The sequence below is a fragment of the Procambarus clarkii genome, chromosome 74 (assembly GCF_040958095.1).
Source record: "Procambarus clarkii isolate CNS0578487 chromosome 74, FALCON_Pclarkii_2.0, whole genome shotgun sequence".
NCBI classification, from domain to species: domain Eukaryota; kingdom Metazoa; phylum Arthropoda; class Malacostraca; order Decapoda; family Cambaridae; genus Procambarus; species Procambarus clarkii.
In genome coordinates this window covers 14501457-14529054 of record NC_091223.1, presented here as the reverse complement: position 1 = coordinate 14529054, position 27598 = coordinate 14501457, and the positions used below count along the sequence as shown (strand labels likewise).

General features: G+C 47.6%; 3 protein-coding genes across 4 annotated transcripts in view; 1 reads left to right on the top strand and 2 right to left on the bottom strand.

Annotated features, from left to right (window-relative positions):
- Positions 1 to 27598, top strand: part of LOC123767342 (uncharacterized) — an 89642-nt gene that overhangs the window by 39082 nt on the left and 22962 nt on the right. The gene's annotated exons all lie outside the window — the stretch shown is intronic.
- Positions 1 to 27598, bottom strand: part of LOC123767343 (basic salivary proline-rich protein 2) — a 65024-nt gene that overhangs the window by 31487 nt on the left and 5939 nt on the right. The window lies entirely within an intron of this gene.
- Positions 667 to 4463, bottom strand: LOC138356834 (uncharacterized). The gene is made up of 2 exons (XM_069313172.1): positions 4361 to 4463; positions 667 to 1760 (listed from the first exon to the last, which is right to left on the bottom strand). The coding sequence occupies exons 1-2, from the start codon at positions 4461 to 4463 to the stop codon at positions 667 to 669; spliced, it is 1197 nt and encodes a 398-aa protein (XP_069169273.1).

Genomic DNA, 27598 nt, shown 5'->3' with positions numbered 1-27598 from the left:
AAAATAGTAGAAACAGTTGATTGACAGTTGAGAGGCGGGCCGAAAGAGCAAAGCTCAACCCCCGCAAGCACAACTAGGTGAATACACACACACACACACACACACACACACACACACACACACACACACACACACACACACACACACACACACACACCAGATGCTTATAATTCTCGAGGATTTAAATACCCAGGGATTTAACCACAGGGGGGGGGGGATTATGTTGGGAGGTAAATCAATACACAACCACAGTGAGGGAGTGAGTCCTCCCTCTCTCCCTCCCTCACCCCTTCTCCCTCACTCCTCCCTCACCCCACCACAGAGTATAGTACAACCCATCAGGTTGATTCCAAACCCTTGTTAATACCAGTGCTTAGTAGGGGAGCTGTTCATTCCTCCATCTTCACGCTGTTGTTAACGACACGACAACGAAGGGGCTCGTTATATCCCCCGGAGTCCCTGCTAACGAGGTTCGTGGGCCCGCCAGTGGGGCATTCATCTGTTTCTTTGTGACGTCACGAGGAGGATAGATTATCACCACGTGTCATTCCGTCGTTATTGGTAATAACTATAGTTACTATGGGCAGTTATCGCTAGGTGGGGTGGTAGGGTTGTGGAGTGTCAAGTGACTGTAATGACTAGAGCGAGGCGTGGACCAGTTGTTCCCTACTGGCTGGGGTCTGACACCACTGGTGGAGGCTGGTTGGGGTCTGTTACCACTGGTGGAGGATGGCTGGGGTCTGTCACCACTGGTGGAGGCTGGTTGGGGTCTGACACCACTGGTGGAGGCTGGCTTGGGTCTGACACCACTGGTGGAGGCTGGCTGGGGTCTGACACCACTGGTGGAGCCTGGCTGGTGTCTGTCACCACTGGTGGAGGCTGGCTGGGGTCTGACACCACTGGTGGAGGCTGGCTGGGGTCTGACACCACTGGTGGAGCCTGGCTGGGGTCTGACACCACTGGTGGAGGCTGGCTGGGGTCTGACACCACTGGTGGAGGCTGGCTGGGGTCTGTTACCACTGGTGGAGGCTGGCTGGGGTCTGTCACCACTGGTGGAGGCTGGCTGGGGTCTGTCACTACTGGTGGAGGCTGGCTGGGGTCTGACACCACTGGTGGAGGCTGGCTGGGGTCTGACACCACTGGTGGAGCCTGGCTGGGGTCTGACACCACTGGTGGAGGCTGGCTGGGGTCTGACACCACTGGTGGAGGCTGGCTGGGGTCTGTTACCACTGGTGGAGGCTGGCTGGGGTCTGTCACCACTGGTGGAGGCTGGCTGGGGTCTGTCACTACTGGTGGAGGCTGGCTGGGGTCTGACACCACTGGTGGAGGCTGGCTGGGGTCTGTCACCACTGGTGGAGGCTGGCTGGGGTCTGTCACCACTGGTGGAGGCTGGCTGGGGTCTGTCACTACTGGTGGAGGCTGGCTGGGGTCTGTCACCACTGGTGGAGGCTGGCTGGGGTCTGCCACTACTGGTGGAGGCTGGCTGGGGTCTGTCACCACTGGTGGAGGCTGGCTGGGGTCTTCCACCACTGGTGGAGGGTGGTTGGGGTCTGTCACCACTGGTGGAGGCTGGCTGGGGTCTGTCACCACTGGTGGAGGCTGGCTGGGGTCTGTCACCACTGGTGGAGGGTGGCTGGGGTCTGCCACCACTGGTGGAGGCTGGCTGAGGTCTGCCACCACTGGTGGAGGGTGGCTGGAGTCTGACACCACTGGTGGAGGCTGGCTAGGGTCTGTCACCACTGGTGGAGGCTGGCTGGGGTCTGCCACCACCAGTGGAGACTAACTGAGCACGATTGTGCAGAATTGTCATACTGTCCCGTTTTCTGTTGTGGGTCCTCTGGCGATAAGATAAGGGGCACTTTAGGACGACAGGTTCTTGACGTTGGGGGAGCCTTAGGAGGACAGGCTGTTTAGGGGAAGCTCTTAAGGAACGGTAACATGTGAGGCTCTTGTGAGAAGCGAACTAATCCACAAGAGCCGTGACGAAGGCTCGAACCCACGTCCGGTTCTGTGAGAAACATTTTAGAGTAAAGACCCATAGAAAACGATTGTATGGCAGCACAGCACGGGTAACTGAAATAAAACTCAAGTGTCCCCTTCCTAAAGTAATATTCTCCCTTTGGAGACGGGAATATTGCATTAGGAGGGTGAGGAAAGCACTTGAACTGCGCGGTGAGACGCATGCGGTCGCACAAGCTGCGGTCAAACCGCCGCTTGTGCAGAAATATTGTGCGGTTATCCTGCGGCTGCGGCTCTGTTTACCTACAAACAAACAGAGCTGGGAGATGAGTCCCTCTTGACTCTCATAGAGTCAAGAGCTGTGGGAGCTGAGAGGTATTCTACCCCCCTCCACTGCCCTCATTTATGAGTCAGTGTCTCATTTCTACCTCATGTGTAAATCACTAGTGTATTGTTTAGTTATAGTTGAAATAGTATTAAGCTTGTCATTTAAGTTTATCATGCCCGAAACGCTTTGCGTAATAGTGGCTTTAGGCATTGTATGTACTAGCTATACCTATAAGTCAAACAATCCTTGTAAATATTTATTGTATGTATGTACCTTACCTAAATAAAATTGTATTGTATTGTAAATGTTTACATGCAAGATAGACTGATCGAGTACGATAGTTTCATTTAGTAAAATGTAATAATATATTACAGATATTATTTAACAATTAGTGAGTGATTGTTATTGTTAATTTAATTATTTTACTGAGCTACAGAGAATGCAAAATAAAGATAATGAGGATTTCTTTATTGGGCAGCGTCATTCATCCTGTGAGTGAACACACCGCCATAGTGACAGTATTGGGCAGCATCATTCATCCTGTGAGTGAACACACCGCCATAGTGACAGTATTGGGCAGCGTCACTCATCCTGTGAGTGGACACACCGCCATAGTGACAGTATTGGGCAGCGCCACTCATCCTGTGAGTGGACACACCGCCATAGTGACAGTATTGGGCAGCGTCATTCATCCTGTGAGTGGACACACCGCCATAGTGACAGTATTGGGCAGCGTCATTCATCCTGTGAGTGGACACACCGCCATAGTGACAGTATTGGGCAGCGTCACTCATCCTGTGAGTGGACACACCGCCATAGTGACAGTACTGGGCAGCGCCACTCATCCTGTGAGTGGACACACCGCCATAGTGACAGTACTGGGCAGTGCCACTCATCCTGTGAGTGGACACACCACCATAGTGACAGTATTGGGCAGCGTCATTCATCCTGTGAGTGAACACACCGCCATAGTGACAGTATTGGGCAGCGTCATTCATCCTGTGAGTGGACACACCGCCATAGTGACAGTATTGGGCAGCGCCACTCATCCTGTGAGTGAACACACCGCCATAGTGACAGTACTGGGCAGCGTCACTCATCCTGTAAGTGGACACACCGCCATAGTGACAGTATTGGGCAGCGCCACTCATCCTGTGAGTGGACACACCGCCAAAGTGACAGTATTGGGCAGCGTCATTCATCCTGTGAGTGAACACACCGCCATAGTGACAGTACTGGGCAGCGCCACTCATCCTGTGAGTTTACACACCGCCATAGTGACAGTATTGGGCAGCGCCACTCATCCTGTGAGTGAACACACCGCCATAGTGACAGTACTGGGCAGCGTCACTCATCCTGTAAGTGGACACACCGCCATAGTGACAGTATTGGGCAGCGCCACTCATCCTGTGAGTGAACACACCGCCATAGTGACAGTACTGGGCAGTGCCACTCATCCTGTGAGTGGACACACCGCCATAGTGACAGTATTGGGCAGCGCCACTCATCCTGTGAGTGAACACACCGCCATAGTGACAGTACTGGGCAGCGCCACTCATCCTGTGAGTGAACACACCGCCATAGTGACAGTACTGGGCAGCGCCACTCATCCTGTGAGTGAACACACCGCCATAGTGACAGTACTGGGCAGCGCCACTCATCCTGTGAGTGAACACACCGCCATAGTGACAGTACTGGGCAGCGCCACTCATCCTGTGAGTGGACACACCGCCATAGTGACAGTACTGGGCAGCGTCACTCATCCTGTGAGTGAACACACCGCCATAGTGACAGTACTGGGCAGCGTCACTCATCCTGTGAGTGGACACACCGCCATAGTGACAGTACTGGGCAGCGCCACTCATCCTGTGAGTGAACACACCGCCATAGCAGCAAATACATCACTCATCAATCGGAACAAAACCCGCTGGGTTATTCACTGTGACTTTGTGCCGACAGTGAACAAATGAACAGCTCGTCAAACGAGGAGATTAAGATATACCAATCATTAAACGTACGTTATCTCGCGGGTGTATAAGTTAGCGGTGGGAAGAACCTACTTATTATACTCACCTAGGTGAGCATTTCCGTACGAACGTGCGAACCGTACGAACGTAGATAATTTCAGGTGCACATTCATCACTGGATGTGGTGGTAGTGGTGGTTGGATCGCCATCAGGATATATGGGGATGCTGGATGGTAGGGGGGAGGGGGATCAGGAGGGGAGAAGGGGGGCTTTTCCGTGGTTGGGGGAGGGGGTATGGATTAGGGGGGGGGAGAAGGGGGCGGTGGAATGTTAAAATAGTGGACAAGCTGTTGGACCTTCACGTTCCGAATATTGCTCTCTCACACACACCCTTACTCTGCTTCCAGCGCTGTCATCACTGTGTGTGTGTGTGTGTGTGTGTGTGTGTGTGTGTGTGTGTGTGTGTGTGTGTGTACTCACCTAGTTGTGTTTGCGGGGGTTGAGCTCTGGCTCTTTGGTCCCGTCTCTTAACTGTCAATCAACTGGTGTACAGGTTCCTGAGCCTACTGGGCTCTATCATATCTACATTTAAAACGTGTGTGTGTGTGTGTGTGTGCGTGTGTGTGTGTGTGTGTGTGTGTGTGTGTGTGTGTGTGTGTGTGTGTGTGTGTGTGTGTGTGTGTGTGTGTGTGTGTGTGTGTGTGTTTACTGTGTGCCTGCAGAATTATTAGCTCTTGGACCCCGCCTTTTTAACAAGCCTGTGTTTCCCTGTTTACTGCATCTATTTCAAACGCGCGCACACTCAGGAAGCAGCCCGTAGCAGCTGGCTAACTCCCAGGTACCTATTTACTGCCAGGTGAACAGGGGCATCAGGGTGCAAGAAACTCTGCCTATTTGTTTCAGCCTCGGCCGGGAATCGGACCCGGGTTCTTAGTTCTACGACCACCGAATGCTGTTCACTCAGGCGCGAGGCCTCTATTTATTTATGTCTCTCCGTCTCTGTCTCTCTCACTGTGTCTGCCTGTCTCTCTCTCTCTCTCTCTCTCTCTCTCTCTCTCTCTCTCTCTCTCTCTCTCTCTCTCTCTCTCTCTCTCTCTCTCTCTCCCTCCCTCCCCTCGCTCTCTCTCTCTCTCTCTCTCTCTCTCTCTCTCTCTCTCTCTCTCTCTCTCTCTCTCTCTCTCTCTCTCTCTCTCTCTCTCTCTCTCTCTCTCCCTCCCTCCCTCCCCTCCCTCCCCTCGCTCTCTCTCTCTCTCTCTCTCTCTCTCTCTCTCTCTCTCTCTCTCTCTCTCTCTCTCTCTCTCTCTCTCTCTCTCTCTCTCTACACAAGAACTGCGAGATAGGCGGAGGCTGTGAAGAAGAGAGATGTATAGATGTAAAGAGGACACTGTAGAGGTAAAGAAGAGGGTTTAGAGGCAGAAGGGGGAATGTACGCGTGTATGTCCCCTCTCTATACCTCTGGATTTACCTTATCCAAGTCATCACCGGGGCTCCAGGATTGTCAAGTCAAGTGGGACCATTTTCCATGCGAGGATGCGGGGGACTACTGTAGAGGTGTGTTAGACAGTGAGAGAGGGGGGGACTGAGGGGAGGACTATAGAGGGGTGTAGACAGTGAGAGGGGGAAGTAGGAGGGGGATATCCGAGAGAGAGGGGGGTAAGGAAGCAGGGGGAGGAAGGGTATAGGAGGACGACTTTCAATTTGTGGTCTCGTCGTGGTGTTTAGGCCTTGGGGGGGACTAGGCTATCCTGACTAAGTCCCTAGGGTCTCTCTCTGCCTCCCTTTCTGTCTCTGTCTCTCTCTCTGTCTCTCTCTGTCTAGTCTGTCTCTCTCTCTCCATCAAGTACTGAGGGCCCCGCTGGTGAACACTTGCAGGTTGAGCCCTTGAGATGGTTGCTGTTTTAATCTTCCATTAGGAGTCCGGAGCGTACCTCGACTGGGTCTCCCCTCGCGCCTCTGCCATCGTTGCTGCTCTCTCTCCCCTCTCCGGCCCCGTGAAGCACCCTTCTGGCCTTTCCCCTCTCCTCCCTCCTCCTCCTCCCCTCGCCTCTCTCTCTCTCTCCCCTCTCACCAATAACAAACACACCAGGCTACACCACTGCCCCGGCACTCCCACCGAATATGACACATTTTCCTCCTGCTCCTGCCGCTCTTGCTGTCACTACTGCTGCTGCTGCTGCTGCTGCTGCTGCTGCTTCTCTTGCTGCTGCTGCTGTTATTCCGGAGCATACAGCAGCATGTTCCATACACCGTAGCATACACCACTCTGGAAATACTCTCTCTCTCTCTCTCTCTCTCTCTCTCTCTCTCTCTCTCTCTCTCTCTCTCTCTCTCTCTCTCTCTCTCTCTCTCTCTCCTCTCTCTCTCGCAGCTCGTCAATGTTTCAACCAAAGTAACAAAGTCGATGTTTGCACTTTGTGTTGGGATATTACTGAGAGTGATCATGCTTTAGTGAGAGCCGCGCAATGGGGAGGAACACTCAGAGTAATTCATGAGGGTATAGCAGGATCGAACTTTAATTCTGTAAGCTGGCTTTTACTGCCCAAGCGGCATGGTAAAGATCTCCATTGATGCCACGTCAGATATGATGGCATTACCGTATTACCGTGATATCATATATGATAGCATGACTGTGACGTCACATATGATAGCAAATGACTAAACACGATATTTTGCTCCTGGTGGCGCATTGGTAACACGTTTGTCCTTCGCACAGCGAGCGATTTGGGGCTAGGGTTCGAATATTGGCCAGGGAGGATTGACTGGGCGCGAATTCTAAACTGTTAAGTGATTGGCGGGTCGTATCTAAGGGCGTGACCTGTACTGTAAGGCTTATATATATATATATATATATATATATATATATATATATATATATATATATATATATATATATATACATACATATATGTATATATATATATACACACACACTGAGAGTTTGCTGTAGGTCTGGACTATGTACAGGACTGAAATTTGAGTATAAGCAGGCCCTTGATTACTGTAGGGTGTCAATGAACAAATCCACAAGGGCCCGTGACGAGGATTCGAACCTACGTCCGAGAGCATTCCAGACGCTGCCTTAATCGACTGAGTTACGACATGGTCAAAAGAATTGAAACCAGAAGTTCTGCTTCTAGAACTGAAATTCCAGTGCTATTGTGATTTCTGTGTATACTGTGTTCATATAACAACATGGTGTTTTACGAAGACAAGTTCCAGCTGTTATACAACAGGAGCAACAGGAGCTATACAACAGTCAACAGGAACAAACAAAACAGAAGCCACATAAACCAGTCAAATCGCACTGGACACAAAAACCCGTAATATAAAAGCCATTGGAGTAACGACAGCGGAAGACCTTACTCTTGAAGGACAAGATAAAGCTGCTATAAGGACAAGATAAAGCTGCTGTAAGTGTACTTAACACTAGAGGCCGGAGATGCTGGGAAAGGAGGAGATGTTTATGAGGGGTACTTGGTGTGCCTCGCTCGTGGCCCTCTGTAGTATAGCCCTCTATATACTGTAGAGTATTCCTCCACACTAACACCCCCATTCACAATGGTCGAAGCTGCTGATCTGGTGTACGAGCTTAGAAGCTCCACTGGCCGAAGATGTTGAGTAAAACATGTCAACACGCGTCTTAAAAGGAAGTAAGGGGGGGGGGGTGCTTCGGTCCGTCTTGGACCATTAAAGCCTGATAAATGGTCCAGGACGGACCGAAACGTCGTCGGGTTCATTATTTCCAGATCTTTGTGTCTGTGTGTTGGCTCATTTTCAGCCCCGTTATTGAGAGGTAATGTATGGAACTGGAATACGAGACCCCTTAAAAATCTCTCTCAAATTAACTCGTTAGAGAGCAGGTGTGACACATGTATATATATATATATATACATGATAATGCACACCTGGAAATGATTGCAGGCACATATTGCACACACCTGCACACAGGAATACCTGCCTGCAACCCGTGAAGGCATGACAGGAGGTGCAAGTGGGTACGCTTACACACACAGTTCTCTAAACATTAAGGGCTCAGGGGCCTAACTTTATAAAGAACTACACTGTGGATACCTGATCAACCAGGCTGTGACTCGTAGAGTAGACTGCGAGCAGCGATGTCTCGTCAGTCTGGCTCAACAGGTTCCCAACCACGAGACCTGCTCAGAGACCGGGTCGCGGGGACATTGGTCCTCGGAACTACGGCATGACTCTGCCCCGTCTCCACCTTGTCTAGAACGTGTTCCATTCGCCTTTGAAACCCCCCCCCCTCCCCCCCTTTCCCCCCCCCCCTTTACAGGTTCCATGATGTGTGTCCAATTTTCCCTCTAATTCATTTTTGTCTTCTATCCAATTTCCAGTCGCTGGTGTAATTCACCTCGTGTATTGAGTCGCCCTTCCCCCCCCTCACATTATGTCAAGTTCGCTCTGATGACAACCAATATCCCGGCCCCGTACAGCCCTCACCATCACCCGGCTCGATTGTATCATTTCATCGGCGGCTCACTATCCTCTCCCCCCTCTCTCTCACACTCTCTCTCTCTCTCTCTCTCTCTCTCTCTCTCTCTCTCTCTCTCTCTCTCTCTCTCTCTCTCTCTCTCCTCTCTCTCTCTCTCTCTCCTCCTTCTCCTTCCTTGTGTTCCTTAAGAGGGGAGGAGGATGGCGGGTCATTTGAATAGCGGCCTGGCTACCACCTTCTTCTCCTTTTCTTCTTGGTGATTTTCAGTCTGCTTCTGCGCCTACGTCTGCTGTTATGTCTGCTTTAGCGTTGCTTCCTGCTGCTGCTGCTGCTGTTTCTGCGCTTTTCGTCTGCTTCTGCGACTCCTGCGGCTGAGCCCGGCTGGTGCTGTCTGCTCTACGGTTTTATAGTGGGTGAGGTTCAGTGAGGATTTATTAGAGGTTAGCCTGTGTGTGTGTGTGTGTGTGTGTGTGTGTGTGTGTGTGTGTGTGTGTGTGTGTGTGTGTGTGTGTCGCAGCTTCCACCAACAGTTATTGAAATGTTGGCAAGTATTACCACTAGGTCCCTGATTGTGTCGTCGCCTCCCCCCCCCCCTTCGGCCCCACACTCCCCCCTACACCTGTAGCCCTTCCCCCCTCTCCCCCCCTCCTCGCCCAGCACCAGTGATCAATCCCATCCACTTCTCACCAAACCGACTAAATTCGTCCACTTCTACTCTCACACCATCAACCGAACACCTCTCTCCCCCCCCCTCCCACATCCCCCAGTTCCCCTCCCTCTCCCACAGCCCCCCCAGTTCCCCCCCTACATCCCCCCAGCCCCCCCAGTTCCCCCCCTACATCCCCCCAGCCCCCCCCTCTCAACTGGACACCAAATTTACCAGCGACGAAAGACTTCACCAGTTGTCATTTAATTTTCAAGGGGGCGGCGTATGCGAAATGAGTTCACTCACTAATTGACAAAGAGAGAGAGTTTCATATTACTTGTTAGTGGATAGTTATTGGGTGATACCTCGGCCATTTGTGTGTGTGTGTGTGTGTGTGTGTGTGTGTGTGTGCGTGTGTGTGTGTGTGTGTGGTTGCAGGTATGAACACACTTGTGAAATCATAAACCTCACTATTTCTAAGACACACCAGAAGTATTGAGTGGGTATTGCGGTTCCTTGCTCTCCCTCTCTCTCACTAGCAGTGAGGGAGAGTGAGAGAATGCGTACACGGCGTCAAGCAGGTGTCTTGGACAACGGAGATAGGGCGTATAACCTTAGTTATATTAACATTTGGGGGCCTCGTAGCCTGGTGGATAGCGCGCAGGACTCGTAATTCTGTGGCGCGGGTTCGATTCCCGCACGAGGCAGAAACAAATGGGCAAAAGTTTCTTTCACCCTGAATGCCCCTGTTACCTAGCAGTAAATAGGTATCTGGGAGTTAGTCAGCTGTCACGGGCTGCTTCCTGTGGGTGGAGGCCTGGTCGAGGACCTGGCCGCGGGGACACTAAAGCCCCGAAATCATCTCAAGATAACCTCAAGATAAGAAACCTGTCTTCCCCACAAAGAATCAAGGCGGAACCTCTCCAACCGCCAGAAGTAAACAATGAAAGGAAAGAGTTTCCAGTTTAGTTTATTATGTACCCCATACCTCTGCTGTGGGTGGTGGTGGGCGGCCATATACCCCCCCCCTCCTGTAGGTGGCATAGTGAGTCACCCATCCAGTAGGTGACAGTGGGCCGCACACCCATCCTCTGGGTAGCAGTAGGGAAGGTGACAGAGGTACATAATAGGCTCAGAAACCGAACCCCCAAGATTCATTTCTGTAAGCATAGTTTTGATAAACTACTCACACAGTTTAATATATAGATATAAAAAAGCTTTTTTTCATAGCGTAATGGATTTAAGAGCGAGACCACAACACTCTCAAAGTTAAGATGACTGAACAAAGCTTTGGTATTTAGTGAGAGTGAGAGCAGCTCTCAAAGAGTTTCAAGAAGACTCTGGCCATCTCTAGACAATGACAGTTGTCAGGACGCTAACTGCCCCCCTCCCCCCCCCTCTACCATTACTGAACCGCCCTGGTGCCAGACCCCATGACACCAGGAATGACAGTTGGGGGGAGGAGTGTGGGAGGGGGAACAAGCGATGAAGACAACAGTGACAGGCTGAGTAACTTGTTGAACCCGCGAGTCTCTAGCGCAAGAAATGAACAATTCTCACTTCTCTGGAAGTCGTGATCAAACATTCTCCATTTGGCAATCTCAGTAGAGTGAAAGTAGCAGTGGCCTGGTGCACAATTAACGGTCCACACCTTTCATTACCGTCAGTGACAGAGCAATATACCTGCAGGTGCATGGTATTAGGCGCGAAACGGGTACTGGACGGGTACTGGACGGGTATTGGACGGGTGCGTGAAATAATTCGTTTCCTCCAGTCATTCATAATTCTCATTGTTTAGTAGTGATATTAGTAGTGATTTTAGAGTGTTTAGTAGTGATTTAGTAGTGACCCATACACACGCACAGGGCGCTCACTAGAATGTAGCGAAGCATCAGCTGTCACTTCATTGCTCTCTCTCTCTCTCTCTCTCTCTCTCTCTCTCTCTCTCTCTCTCTCTCTCTCTCTCTCTCTCTCTCTCTCTCTCTCTCTCTCTCTCTCTCTCTCTCTCTCTTGTTAAACAGGACATCTCTCCTTTTTATGGTGAGGGCTTGGTAGCCTGGTGGATAGCGCGCAGGACTCGTAAATCTGTGGCGCGGGTTCGATTCCCGCACCAGGCAGAAACAAATGGGCAAAGTTTCTTTCACCCTGAATGCCCCCTGTTACCTAGCAGTAAATAGGTACCTGGGAGTTAGTCAGCTGTCACGGGCTGCTTCCTGGTGTGTGTGTGTGTGGAGAAAAAAAAAAGTAGTTAGTAAACAGTTTGACAGTTGAGAGGCGGGCCGAAAGAGCAAACACTTAAGGAAGCCCCATAGCCTCGAAGAAGCAATTAAAGAACCTTGAGAGAAAATCTTTGATGTCGTGAGTATGTGCTTGTGCTGCCCCCTCACGGCCAATATAACCTTACATCACCTTCACCAGCTGATAAAATGCACAACAAATCCACAAGGGCCGTGACCAGGATTCGAACCCTCGTCACGTCCCTTGTGGCTTTATTCATTGATGCATCACGCTATTCTGATTTCTGTGTGTGTGATAAAATGCAGATTACATAAATGTAAGAAACTTTAAACAATTATTGAAGACAAAATATAAAAAATACAAAAAGGTACAGAGAAAATGACAAAGATTATAGACATGATCCCTTAAAAATACCCGAGACCAAACAAGTCTTTTTATAACGATTCCGTGATTATAAGAAACAGCCTAATTAGAGACAAAATACGCCTAAATCATAAGTCTGAAAACAATAACTACATAGAGGGGGGAAACTCCTTGACCGGGAATCATCAAGTATTTCCGCAGCTACTTACGAAACCTCTACATCTTTTCTCGATCTTTTCTCAGTCGAGCCGTTTCAAGGCTCGCAAACTGTTTAATAAATGTAAACAAAGTCACTCAAAGAAACTGACCCGATTAATTGAATTAAGCAACAGGAATTTCAAGACAATTCAACTGAGGTGTTTAGCTTTATATACAGAATCTCTAAATTCCTGGAATCAAGTCTATTGGAAGACTTAGTTAGAGTTTTAAGGTCTCAAGGTTCCAAACTTAGATTACATTCTCTTGAATTTAAACATAAGTTGGAATCTCGGGCCTTTCAATTTTTAGCCAACTCTTCCAGTAGACTTGATTTGCGACACTGGGGTGACAGGGTGACACCAGGGTGACACTGCGATGACACTGGGGTGACACTGGGGTGACAGGGTGACACTGGGGTGACACGGGGGTGACACGGGGGTGACACTGGGGTGACAGGGTGACACGGGGGTGACACTGGGGTGACACGGGGGTGACACTGGGGTGATAGGGTGACACTGGGGTGACAGGGTGACACGCGGGTGACAGGGTGACACGCGGGTGACGCGCGGGTGACACTGGGGTGACAGGGTGACACTGGGGTGACAGGGTGACACTGGGGTGACAGGGTGACACTGGGGTGACAGGGTGGCACTGGGATAGCAAGGTGACATGAGGGGTGGCACTGGGGTGAAGGAAGGTGACACTGGGGTGACAGGGTGGCACTGGGATAGCGAGGCGACACGGGGGTGACAGGGTGCCACTGGGATAGCAAGGTGACATGAGGGGTGGCACTGCGGTGAAGGAAGGTGACACTGGGGTGACAGGATGCCACTGGGATAGCAAGGTGACATGAGGGGTGGCACTGTGGTGAAGGAAGGTGACACTGGGGTGACAGGGTGGCACTGGGATAGCGAGGTGACACGGGGGTGACACGGGGGTGACACTGGGGGGTGACACTCGGGTGTCTCGCCAGAAAACTAAAACTCACAAGGACAAAGCGGAGGGAAATCAATAAAAACCTTTCCCACGACATTAATTTCCAGCACTTGGATTAGTGTTTCGCGGGATGGCATAGTGTGAGAGGCAGCGTGGCACTCTGGCCCCCTCCCCAGGCACTCCTGGCACTCCTCCCCCTCCCCCTACTGCCCCCCCCCTCCCCTTCCCCACTAAGTGACTACCATTATAGTGTTAAACCCAAACGCAGATTACCAGACATGTGGTGGGAATGTGTGTTTGAAGCTCTTAACTGCCGCTCGATTGTTAGCTGGTCACACGCATATGATATTGGTGTCACGCTGGGTGGGGGGGGGGGTGCCTGTCAGTCATGCCTGTCAGTCACTAGGAGAGTCAAGTTTAGTTCTTGTCTATTGGTCTCGAAGTACCTGTTGCGTTATTTAGTTAAAGTTGTGGATGGAGGTGGCTTCTACAACTACTTCTTCTTCTTCTGTCAGTGATTTGTTGACCATCCCGTGCTGGGTGCGAGTATTGTCTTGTATTTCTTACACTGTGATCATGTCTCCGCTGTCTTTCCTTCAGCGTTGTGAGATTCAGCTCATTAACCTATTATCTTGGCTCACCTCTCGTAACTCTGACACTAATCGTCTTGCAAACCATTTTTACTTTCTCAGTCTTGGTTTTAAGCTCCACAAGACGCGGATTCTAAGGCAGGATTGGTCTGACATACGTGATATGCGAGGTTCTAAGTGATTCTTTGCACTAATTTGAAAAGACTTACACGTATGTAAGAGGCAGTATGTAGGTGCATATCGTGATGTTAGCCAATCTTGCCGCTGATGATATCCTTTTGATGTGGGTTTCAGGAGTGATATTTGGTGTGATATCTACCTCCCTAAATCCTTCTCTCTCTGGCCGTTTCTCGAAAGATTTCATGTCTCGTTTGGTACCATGTGTCTTGCTTCATTCTCTCTCCTCCTAGCTTCATTACTTTACATATACTTGAGTTAAACTTTATTAACCATTTGTTGGACCATACTTTTAGTTTGTCCAGGTCATCTTGTAGTCTCTTGCTCTCTTAATCCTCCTAATTTTCGCATCATTGACAAACATTTAGAGGAATGAATGTGTGTTGTGTGTGTGTGTGTGTGTGTGTGTGTTGTGTGTGTGTGTGTGTGTGTTGTGTGTGTGTGTTGTGTGTGTGTGTTGTGTGTGTGTGTATTCACCTAGTTTTGCTTGCGGGGGTTGAGCATGTCTATCCTATAGCTTCCTATCTCCAGTTTAGACAGTATCAGTTCCCTCAATCTTCTTCCATAGCCTACAGTCTCCCCCCCCCCGCTCCTGTGATACCTGTTTTGTTACTCTTTTGAACCTTTATATATTTGTTTTAGGAAAGGGGTTCCATGCCTGGTACTCAATGCCCGTCTTGCATAGATTACACATAGCGTTGGAAATGCTCCTTGGTTCCTTTGTGCAAGTTCCTGGCGGGTGTGTGTGGTGCTTGGCGGTGAGGCGCATGCTGGCGCTGTGTGTGTGTCTCTGGTGGAACATTTCCACTGATGTAGACTCCTAAATCTTATTGTATTTGTAAGCGGGAAAGTTCCTTCCTCAACTCCTGTCCTCATGGCAGTTGTCTGAGTGTCTAGAAGCCATATTTCTGACCACCTCTGGAGTCAGAGAAGAGAGAGGGAGAGAGAGTGAGAGAGAGGGAGGGAGAGTGAGAGAGGGGGGAGAGAGGGGAGAGAGAGAGAGCAGGCGGGCGACCGTCCTGGCATAAAAAACACTCCAAGTTGGTCCCGAGCGACACCACAGAAGCACAATGACGCCTCGTCCTGTCTCCTGGGAAAAAGAGGGGGAATGAGAGAAACGGTGAAGGGAGAGAGTAAGAGAGGGAGAGGGAGAGGGAGAGAAGGAGATAAACACGTGGATAAACACACACACACACACACACACATTTAGAGTGGGGAGAATCAGATATATTGTTATATGTATACACACACACACACACACACACACACAACAGAGATATTAGAAAGAACTTTTTTAGTGTCAGAGTGGTTGACAAATGGAATGCATTAGGGGGTGATGTGGTGGAGGCTGACTCCATACACAGTTTCAAGTGTAGATATGACAGAGCCCAATAGGCTCAGGAATCTGTACACCTGTTGATTGACGGTTGAGAGGCGGGACCAAAGAGCCAGAGCTCAACCCCCGCAAACACAACTAGGTGAGTACAACTAGGTGAGTACACACACACACACACACACACACACACACACACACACACACACACACACACACACACACACACACACACACAGACTCTTAGACCTAGGGGCCGGGGTTCGATTTCTGGCACCAGCGGAAAACAAATGAACAGTTTCCTTCACCCTAATGCACCTGCTCACCTAGCAGTAAATAGGCACACAGAAATTAAACAGCTGCTCCGAGCTACATATCCTGGGGATGTGTGTGTTAGAGACAAACATACATATGTAATGTAATAGATATAGACCAAAATAGGCATAGGGAATCAGCACATTAGACGAGTAGAGAGGCGGAGTCCAAGAGCTAACAGCTGGATCCTACAGGCACAAGAGGCATGAGATGAAAGCGGGATGGTAGAGAGGAGGGCTAGAGGAACCAGAGAGGTAGAGAGAGAGAGAGAGAGAGAGAGAGAGAGAGAGAGAGAGAGAGAGAGAGAGAGAGAGAGACAGAGAGAGAGAGAGAGAGGTCTCAGGGGGGGGGCTGAGAGAGAGGGGTGTAGAGGGGGACAGTAGTAGTGTCAAGCAACAAAAATTAAAATCAATACGGCCGCTAACGGGTGTCGCTTACAGTGGGCCCAGGATAAACACACCACCACTGGCGCCCCAACATGGCGGCCGCCCGCACCACCACCACCACCACCATCACCACCACCACCATCACCACCACCATCACCATCACCACCACCATCACCATCACCATCACCATCACCACCACCACCACCACCACCACCACCATCACCACCACCATCACCACCATCACCCCCTTCTCTCGCCTCCTTAACACAATTCCCCCCCCCCCCTTTCCTCCTTTTTATTTTAAACGGAATCTACCGAATGCGTTCAAATGCGACGCGTTAGTAAGAATGAAAGCACCGTGATTCTGACGTATGGTGTGCATCGGTCTCAGTGGGTTTGGTGGGTTGCTAGGGTTCAGGGTGATAGTGCAAGAGGCAGTGTGTGATGGTGCAAGAGACAGTGTGATGGTGCAAGTGAGTTACACGAGCTTACTTATTGAAGAAAAGTTACCAACTAAAACACTTAACATATTTTATCCTGGATGTATGGGGGTGGCGGGGGGGTGGCGGGTCTGTGTCTGCTAGCTCCCCCCCACCCCCTCTCCCCCCCTCCTCCTTTCCTTCTCCTTTCCCTCCGTCTTTCTTCCTTCCCTCCCTCTTGTGTTCCGTCTTCCCATTCCATCTTGCCGGTCCGTCCCTTTTACAGATGGGACAGACACACAGAACCTCACTTATTTAAATGTGAGCAGCATTCTCCTTAGAGTTGTGTGGTGGGAGCTGCTCTTCCTCCTCTCTCTCCTGATGCTGTGAGGTCATCTCCTGCTCCTCCCTCTCTCCCTCTCTCCCTCTCTCTCCCTCTCTCCCTCTCTCTCCCTCTCTCCCTCCATCTCTACCTCCTTCTTCCCTCCCTCCCTCCCTCCCTCCTGGAGCCAGATTCACGAAAGCACTTACGCAAATACTTACGAACGTGTACATCATTCCTCAATCTTTGACGGCTTTGGTTACATTTATTAAACAGTTTACAAGCATGAAAACTTGCCAATCAACTGTTGGTATTGTTATAAACAGCCTCCTGGTGCTTCGGAGCTCATTAACTGTTTGATAATTGGAAACAAAGCCGCCAAAAATTGAGAAAAGATGTACACGTTCGTAAGTGCTTTCGTGAATCTGGCCCCTGAGTATAGATTCATTTCTCGCATATCTCAGACCCCAGAGCGGAGTATGCGGCACCAGCCTGGAGTCTCGTTAAATACAAAACAAAGGTGAAGGAAGACCAGAGGTGTGCCGCCAGACTGGTCCCAGAGTTGAGAGGCGCGAGTTATGAGGAGATGTAATGAGGTGAATTAAACAGTCATTCATAATAACTACGTACTGGTAGTTACGATGGAAAGGGGGGGGGGCACTCACCGTAACTATGTACCTGAACCAGCCTCTTTAAACATTATAAATGCATTTTTTTTGTAATGTCAAAGTAATGAATAACTTGAACAATCACACACAATAACGGCTGTGTAACTGTTTTAACGGTTCTAACTCTTTTAACGGTTCTAACGGTTTTTAACGGTTTTAACGGTTTTGACGGTTTTAACGGTTTTGACTGTTCTAACGGTTTTAACGGTTCTAACGGTTTTAACGGTTCTAACGGTTTTAACGGTTCTAGCGGTTTTAACGGTTCTAACGGTTTTGACGGTTCTATCGGTTTTGACGGTTCTAACGGTTTTGACTTCTAACGGTTTTGACTTCTAACGGTTTTGACTTCTAACGGTTTTAACGGTTCTAACGGTTTTATCGGTTCTAGCGGTTCTAACGGTTCTAGCGGTTTTAACGGTTCTAACTGTTTTAACGGTTCTAACTGTTTTAACGGTTCTAACTGTTTTAACGGTTCTAACGGTTTTAACGGTTCTAACGGTTTTTAACGGTTCTAACGGTTTTTAACGGTTTTAACGGTTTTAAAAGGTTCTAACGGTTCTAACGGTTCTAACAACGGTTCTAACGGTTCTAACAACGGTTCTACCAAACGGATATAACAGTTTTGACGGTTCTAACGGGTTTAACGGTTTTAAACATAATTGGCTTATGAAACCATCTCAAACTAGAAACTCAAACTAGAAACCATCTTAACTAGACTCCAAAACACACTACACAAACGTCAATACGGCGCGGATCAATATAGGCTTGAGAGGCGGAGCGCAAGAGGCGAAGCTCATTCCTCTGCAAGTACAACTAGGTGAGTACACACACACACACACACATGTATATGCACAAGAATACCTGATCACCTGTTCCACGTATATTTCAGTTTATGTATACATGAACTAAACAGGTATTGAGTTGGTGATTGATGGAAAGTGAAGTTTCTTGAGTCGTTTACATGAAGAGAGGTCACAGGTGCTTGAATCAGCCTTATTAAGGCCTTCGGGCTCACCATAGCCCGTGCTACGTGGAACTTTGTGTTCGAGGTAGCGAATCTTTAACAACAACAGGAATGGAAGCGTCTTTTAACTATATATGTTGATTACTTTACAGCCATCATCTTACTTCAGCTTCGTAACACACTACTTAAGTAATGACACTTGAGTTACGTAACAATGACGGGTGATGGAACATTGTTTTAGCTAGGTAACCGACCACCTGTGAAGGTCCGTTATTTCAACTACGCAGCGCTAAGACCGTTATTTCAACTACGCAAAACAAAGACCGTTATTTCAACTACGCAACATAAAGACCGTTATTTCAACTACGCAACACAAAGACCGTTAATTCAGCTACGCAACGCAAAGACCGTTAATTCAGCTACGCAACGCAAAGACCGTTAATTCAGCTACGCAACGCAAAGACCGTTCAGCTACATAGAACGAAGAAGGTCACTTTCACTACACATAGCATGAAGAGCTGAAAGTTAAGAGTAGAAAAAAGGAGTTGGCGAAAGTGACGCGGATTTCCCTAAGCTCTTAACTACAATGATGAAAGTTTCCACGTCTTTCAGAGAGAGAGAGAGAGAGAGAGAGAGAGAGAGAGAGAGAGAGAGAGGACAATATGCAAAGTGTGCTTACTTAAACCACTTTCTTTATGCTGATATAATGATATTTGCATCAAGGACAGAATTATAAACCAGAATACAAAATCTGGGAAGATGCCGGCAGAAAGGTTGGTGTCAATATTGATTTAAACAACCCTAAAGTAACGACCTCCAATGAATATACAACATTTTACGTTGTTTAATAATCTTAGGTAAAGAACAGTGCTTTGCTTGCTTGCTTTTACATGAAGAACTGCGGACTATAGGTCATGGGAGGAAGCTAAAGGGTCATGTAATATTATCTATTTCACAGGATGGTTAGTCATAATATTATCCATTTCTCAGGATGGTTAGTCATACATGGCATCAGGAAATGACGGCAGTTGAGAGTCTTAGTCAACTAACCTGCACTAGCAAACTTGTTGTGCAACTTGAGAAGTTCTTCAGATCTCCTCGAGTGAATTACAATACAGATTGCAGCGTATTAAAACGATGAACAGTTTGCAACTCTCGTTATCTACTGAGGCTCGTCAGTTTTGCAAGATGAATTACATTTGTTTACAGTATCCTTCAACAGCTTACGTCTGATGATTCGTCTAATGTGGGACTCTTCAACAGTTTACGTCTAATGATTCGTCTAATGTGAGACTCAACAGCTTACATCTAATGATTCGTCTAATGTGGGACTCTTCAACAGCTTACGTCTAATGATTCGTCTAATGTGAGACTCTTCAACAGCTTACATCTAATGATTCGTCTAATGTGAGACTCTTCAACAGCTTACATCTAATGATTCGTCTAATGTGGGACTCTTCAACAGCTTACGTCTAGTGATCCCATCTCACATGGAACTGTGTTTAATCTCAGAAAAATAAAACCCACACCAAAATACATCAAAATCCGCCACAGTTTGTGTTAACAAACATGTTTGAGAGCCGAGCGCGTAATGGACCGGGCGGTGATATGAAAATGTTGCCACCGCTCGCCAATGGCTGTTTTACCGTTTCATAATAATTATTTTGCCACATTTTTGGCTTGTGTCAGCAGTGATAAATTGGCCATGCCCGCGTGATTTATGTGTACCTCATAGGCACTTGTTACAGCGATTTAGGAATTAGCAAACGCCATTCGGATTATCGAACACCGTTCGGTTTAACGAATGACGTTTGATACAGCAAACGCCATTCGGATTATCGAACACCGTTCGGTTTAGCGAATGACGTTTGATACAGCAAACGCCATTCGGAGTATCGAACACCGTTCGGTTTAGCGAATGGCATTCGATACAGCGAACGCCATTCGGATTATCGAACACCGTTTGGTTTAGCGAATGACATTTGATTCAGCGAACGCCATTCGGATTATCGAACACCATTCGGTTTAGCGAATGATATTCGATACAGCGAACGCCATTTGCCTCTCGTCTGCACATCAATTATCATATCACCATTTTACTTTGCAATGAAAAGGAAAACGGAAAGCCATTTTGGCGTTTAAGTGGGACTCTGTGAATAATAATGGTAATATCAATATGAAATATTATGGGGAAACATGTCAAGCAATTTAGTCATATTTAATGACTGAAGTGCTTTCAACACCTCACTAATGGTAATAATCCACCAGAACAATGTTATTATATGATAGCTCAACTCTGTTAGTACATTCATGCATGCGACAATACACACCTAATAAATATAAATAACGTATTTCAATATATATATAAATATATATATAATATAATATATATATATATATATATATATATATATATATATATATATATATATATATATATATATATATATATATATATATATAATGTGTGTGTGTGTGTGTGTGTAGAATATGACCGAAAGGGTAAGATTAATAATTCTAACACGAATCTTCTCAATATTTCTTTCATTCTTCTTCACTGTCGAGGGTAATTGATAGATTAACTCTCCAAAATTCAATCTTTATTACTGGTCTGACGCCTGAACGCGTTTCGTTGTCCATGAAGTCTTTGAAAATGTAATAAGCATTATGAAACGCGTCAATAATTGTCCGGGAGTTATATGCAACTGTAGTAGGTTACATCTAGGGGGGGAAGGGGAGATCAGCAGTTGATGTATAGGTGGTTACATTACACCTGATGCCTCTGTTCACTCTGGAGTTCATAACTTCCACCAATTAGGCAGCTGTTTCAGGTTGCATCCTTGGGAAGGTCAGCAATTCGACCTTCATAAGGTCACAACTGTAGACAAGAATGTTGTCACGTGTGTGTGTTTACATCGTAGTAAACAATGAGATTTACTACGCTCATTTGGGGAACCCCGGGGGGGGGGGGGGTCGGGTTCATTCACAAACTTGCTGATTAAAAAAAAAAGTTTGTTGTGATTGATGATCTGTCTGCATGCTGTGATTGATGGTCTGACATGCATGTGATTGATGGTCTGACATGCATGTGATTGATGGTCTGACATACATGCTGTGTTTATGTTGGTATGTGGATGAACAAATGAATGTAAACTCAGCCCCCCGAGAGCGCTTAAGTTAAAAGTCACCAGCTTCACGGTCTCCGTCTCACCACAGAAATACAACCGGTCCTCATATCAAGTCCATTCCATCCAGCGGTCGACCCCAAAGATGCATTCATCCATTTTAAACACTCAGTTCATTCAAAATGATGAGTTTTCTCAAATATAAATTAATATTGTGATGTATATTATCATACTGTGCATATTTAGGCACTGGTTAGGTTAGGTGTTTAGGTTCTGTTGGCGATTATTTGTATTTGTAGTACGTGGGTGAAGCATTTACAGCGTTGTGATTCGAACACAAGTCGTCAGTGAAGCCCTTGTTCCGGAACTTTCTCTCTCTCTCTCTCTCTCTCTCTCTCTCTCTCTCTCTCTCTCTCTCTCTCTCTCTCTCTCTCTCTCTCTCTCTGTCTGTCTCTTTCTCTTTCTTTCTCCCTGTCTCTTTGTCTGTCTCTTTATCTCTGTCTTTCTGTCTCTCTCTCTCTCTCTCTCTCTCTCTCTCTCTCTCTCTCTCTCTCTCTCTCTCTCTCTCTCTCTCTCTCTCTCTCTCTCTCTCTCAGCTGTAGACACAGGAGAGCGAGCCCCGTCCCCAGCCAGTATAGGGGGGGTGGAGGGCTGTGAAGGGCGGATGAGTGTGTGTGTGTGTGTGTGTGTGTTGGGACCGTTCAACACGCCGGTGGGGAAGTGTGGTCTTGTACCCGGGGTCACTCTCTCATCAATATCCCCGCTACCGTCATCAGTCCCCTGGCGACGGTGGCTCACATCTGCCCACCACCTGCTGACCACCTGCTGAGCACCTGCTGAGCACCTGCTGTAAACATGGCTATACCTGTTGAGCACTTGACACCTGGTGGTCCCTGGAGACACCTGGTGGTCCCTGGGGACACCTGGTGGTCCCTGGTGGGCCCTGGTGGTCCCTGGGGACACCTGGTGGTCCCTGGGGACACCTGGTGGCCCCTGGGGACACCTGGTGGTCCCTGGGGACATCGTCAGCCTTCAAACGTTGTAGGAAAGCAGGTCTCGTGTCTCTCTGACTTCTCTTCGTTTAACATGTGTTGATAAAAATATTAATTCAAGTGATATTGACGCTCGAACCAGACACCAGAAAATGATGAAACGACGATGACGTCTCGGTCCGTCCTGGACCAAGTTGTGTGTGGACATTGTGGCCGTCTTGGAGAAGCTGGTCTCTCCCCCAACTTGCAAGTTGACGGTAACACGCGTCAACTTGCACACTTTACGACCGAGATTCCTCAAGCAAACTCTTACGAAACCGCTACATCTTTCCTTGATTATAGCGGCTTTGTTTACACACACACACATGTAACCGCTTACGAGCTTGTAAACTACACAATCGAAGGTTATTATTGATGTAAACAACCTCGTTGGGCTTCGCAAATCATTTAATCAATGTAAACAAAACTGCCATATGATCGCTGAAAGATATACTGGCTTCGTATATTCTTTCCTCAGCAGTTAGGGAGAGAGAGGGCGGACCCCGAGGTCCTAAACATTGCCAAGTATTACCTTACACGCTGCCCAACCACTTTCGCTGGACGGTAGAGCGACGGTCTCGCTTCATGCAGGTCGGCGTTCAATCCCCGACCGTCCACAAGTGGTTGGGCACCATTCCTTTCCCTCCGTCCCATCCCAAAGCCTTATCCTGACCCCTTCCCAGTGCTATATAGTCGTAATGACTTGGCACTTTCCCCCTTGATAGTTCCCTACCGCTTCGTCGTGTAGGCTGCCCCTTCACCTAGGGGGTGACGATGTATGGGGCCGTGTAGTGCCGTGTGTGGTGCATAAACCAGTGGATAGGCGCCTTGTGTCCTCGGGGTGGGTGTGTATAGGACGGCTGCGTCGTATAGGCGGGTGTGTGTGTGTATGTATAGGACGGGTGTGTGTGTGTGTGTGTGTGTGTGTACTCACCTAGTTGTACTCACCTAGTTGTGTTTGCGGGGATTGAGCTCTGGCTCTTTGGTCCCGCCTCTCAACCGTCAATCAACAGGTGTACAGATTCCTGAGCCTATCGGGCTCTGTCATATCTACACTTGAAACTGTGTATGGAGTCAGCCTCCACCACATCACCCCCTAATGCATTCCATTTGTCAACCACTCTGACACTAAAAAAGTTCTTTCTAATATCTCTGTGGCTCATTTGGGCACTCAGTTTCCACCTGTGTCCCCTTGTGCGTGTTCCCCTTGTGTTAAATAGACTGTCTTTATCTACCCTATCAATCCCCTTCAGAATCTTGAATGTGGTGATCATGTCCCCCCTAACTCTTCTGTCTTCCAGCGAAGTGAGGTTTAATTCCCGTAGTCTCTCCTCGTAGCTCATACCTCTCAGCTCGGGTACTAGTCTGGTGGCAAACCTTTGAACCTTTTCCAGTTTAGTCTTATCCTTGACTAGATATGGACTCCATGCTGGGGCTGCATACTCCAGGATTGGCCTGACATATGTGGTATACAAAGTTCTGAATGATTCTTTACACAAGTTTCTGAATGCCGTTCGTATGTTGGCCAGCCTGGCATATGCCGCTGATGTTATCCGCTTGATATGTGCTGCAGGAGACAGGTCTGGCGTGATATCAACCCCCAAGTCTTTTTCCTTCTCTGACTCCTGAAGAATTTCCTCTCCCAGATGATACCTTGTATCTGGCCTCCTGCTCCCTACACCTATCTTCATTACATTACATTTGGTTGGGTTAAACTCTAACAACCATTTGTTCGACCATTCCTTCAGCTTGTCTAGGTCTTCTTGAAGCCTCAAACAGTCCTCTTCTGTTTTAATCCTTCTCATAATTTTAGCGTGTGTGTGTGTGTGTGTGTGTGTGTGTGTGTGTGTGTGTGTGTGTGTGTGTGTGTGTGTGTATAGGACGACTGCGTCGTATAGACGGGTGTGTGTGTGTATAGAACGGCTGCCTCGTATAGACGGGTGCGTGTGTGTGTGTGTGTGTGTGTGTGTGTGTGTGTGTGTGTGTGTGTGTGTGTGTGTGTGTGCGTGCGTGCGTGCGCGCGCGCGCGCAACACCACTATTGACGAGCCGTGGTGTTTGCTACCACAATCGCCTCATGTTCAGCTACAAAACACTTCAACAACCAGGTAAACATTGATAGATGTAAGCCTCCTTAAACAACTAATTAGATCAGCCTAGCAAATTACGCCCGAGTTTCGATGGATAATAAATGGAAATTTATAAACTGATTTGACAATTCCTGACAAAAACTTCACTGAGAACCTGCATCTTGCCGTGTTTGGGTCGTTAGAACGCTTCTACTAATAGCCTTGTTTGACTTCTAATGATCTTCTAATACGCCAAAGCCACTCCTCAATGTAAGTTATTTTGTGATTATCTGAGGATATCCATTCAGCCTCATTCCTCAAGGCACTTCCCAACATCCTTCCTCCCCCACGGAAACATTCCTTAGTGTCCCAGGAAGACATTCCTTAGTGTCCCAGGAAGACATTCCTTAGTGTCCCAGGAAGACATTCCTTAGTGTCCCAGGAAGACATTCCTTAGTGTCCCAGGAAGACATTCCTTAGTGTCCCAGGAAGACATTCCTTAGTGTCCCAGGAAGACATTCCTTAACACGCTCCCAAGACTCATAACAAAACATCGTTCAGAATATCAGTAGAACTTCGGTTTCAACCCTTTTAACCCTGTCGTAGCTCAGTCGATTAAGGCAGTGTCTGGGATGCTCCCGGACGCAGGTTCGAATCCTCGTCACGGCCCTTGTGGATTTGTTCATTTATCAGCAAACATTTCTGAACGTCCGCGGGAGAAGATTGAAGTCGTCTGCGGAGGGACTCGGAGTATATTTTCAACTCTGGGTTGTTTGTTGTTTAATATACGCTACCTGGAACAAAAAGTTCCAAGTAGCACGGGCTATGGTGAGCCCGAAGTGGACTTTCAACGCTGGGAATGTGAGAGCCGCTCTAAATGGCAGGTCAATATTGTGGTGGGGGGGGGGGGGAAGATGATAGGGTTTGGACACTTAGTGGAATGGATATGACGAACTGGGAGTGTAGATACAGTAATACACACTCATATACATCTACCCATGTATATTCATAAATGGTCTTACATTTATCATTGGGAAAGTTTACATATAAAGTACAATACATTAATGGGATAAGAGTCATAGTAACAGAGTAGAAGGTAGACTTTATCATTACCAGAATCAGAAATGTTATTGACAACGGCTTATAGCAATTAGTTCAGTGTTGGTCAGACTTTTAGACCTTAAGCGTATAACATTTAACAACGACTTAGATTATATATATTGTAACGGCGTAATTAATATATATATATATATATATATATATATATATATATATATATATATATATATATATATATATATATATATAATATGACTGTCAGACCACGGAGGAAAAATGAAACGGGAATTTCCTTAAGTACTTTCGTATATTAAATACATCTTCAGAAGGTCCTACCTTCTGAAGATGTATTTAATATACGAAAGTACTTAAGGAAATTCCTGTTTCATTTTTCCTCCGTGGTCTGACATTGTCACATTCTTAATCACGTGTTTATTTTCGTGATATACACACACACACACATATATATATATATATATATATATATATATATATATATATATATATATATATATATATATATATATATATATATATATATATATAAATGGCTGTCGGAAAGTCATTTCTGTGATATAAGTTCCTTTATCAATCCACATAGCCAGCTTGGGGGCGGGGGGTGTCTCCCTGCTGACCAATGGTTATCTTGTACCGTAGACACAGGATAGCTACACCATTTATGATATCACCCGGATGGGTGATTTATTTGATACAAAATTATATCACTCGATAGTGATTTATGTATTTCCTCAAGTGAGGGTGAGCGAGCTAGATTCACGAAGCAGTTACGCAAGCACTTACGAACCTGTACATCTTTTCTCAATCTTTGGCGGTTTTGTTTACAATTATTAAACAGTTAATGAGCTTCGAAGCACCAGGAGGCTGTTTATAACAATAACAACAGTTGACTGGCAAGTTTTCATGCTTGTAAACTGTTTAATAACTGTAACCAAAGCCGTCGAAGATTGAGGAAAGATGTACAGGTTAGTAAGTGCTTGCGTAACTGCTTCGTGAATCTGGCCCCAGGTTCGTAAGTACTTGTGTAACTGCTTCGTGAATCTGGCCCCAGGTTCGTAAGTACTTGTGTAACTGCATCGTGAATCTGGCCCCAGGTTCGTAAGTACTTGTGTAACTGCTTCGTGAATCTGGCCCCAGGTTCGTAAGTACTTGTGTAACTGCTTCGTGAATCTGGCCCCAGGTTCGTAAGTACTTGTGTAACTGCATCGTGAATCTGGCCCCAGGTTCGTAAGTACTTGAGTAACTGCTTCGTGAATCTGGCCCGAGCAGGTTACTAAGTAGATGCGTAACGAATCCCGGGCCAGGTGTATAACACTAAGAGCCAGGTGTGAGCAGGTCACATATATACGCCTCATTAGTTCCATCTCTCAGGTATATATATAGCACCATTGAACAAGGTTGAACATTCTCTGACTAAATTACTTCTCACTGTGCCACACACCACACTACCACTGTGCCACACACCACACTACCACTGTGAAACACACCACACTACCACTGTGCCACACACCACACTACCACTGTGCCACACACCACACTACCACTGTGCCACACACACACCACACTACCACTGTACCACACACACACCACACTACCACTGTGCCACACACCAACCACACTACCACTGTGCCACACACCACACTACCACTGTGCCACACACCACACTACCACTGTGCCACACACCACACTACCACTGTGCCACACACACACCACACTACCACTGTGCCACACACACACCACACTACCACTGTGCCACACACCACACTACCACTGTGCCACACACCACACTACCACTGTGCCACACACACACCACACTACCACTGTGCCACACACACACCACACTACCACTGTGCCACACACACACCACACTACCACTGTGCCACACACCACACTACCACTGTGCCACACACCACACTACCACTGTGCCACACACCACACTACCACTGTGCCACACACCACACTACCACTGTGCCACACACCACACTACCACTGTGCCACACACCACACTACCACTGTGCCACACACCACACTA

Excerpts from the sequence above, each read along its gene's own strand:
- LOC138356834 (XM_069313172.1), bottom strand. The coding sequence starts at position 4,463 with ATGGCGATCCAACCACCACTACCACCACATCCAGTGATGAATGTGCAC. Across the intron at positions 1,761-4,360 it reads GTACGGAAATGCTCACCTAG|ACCCCAGCCAGCCTCCACCA; the intron begins GTGAGTATAATA and ends TGGTGGTGGCAG.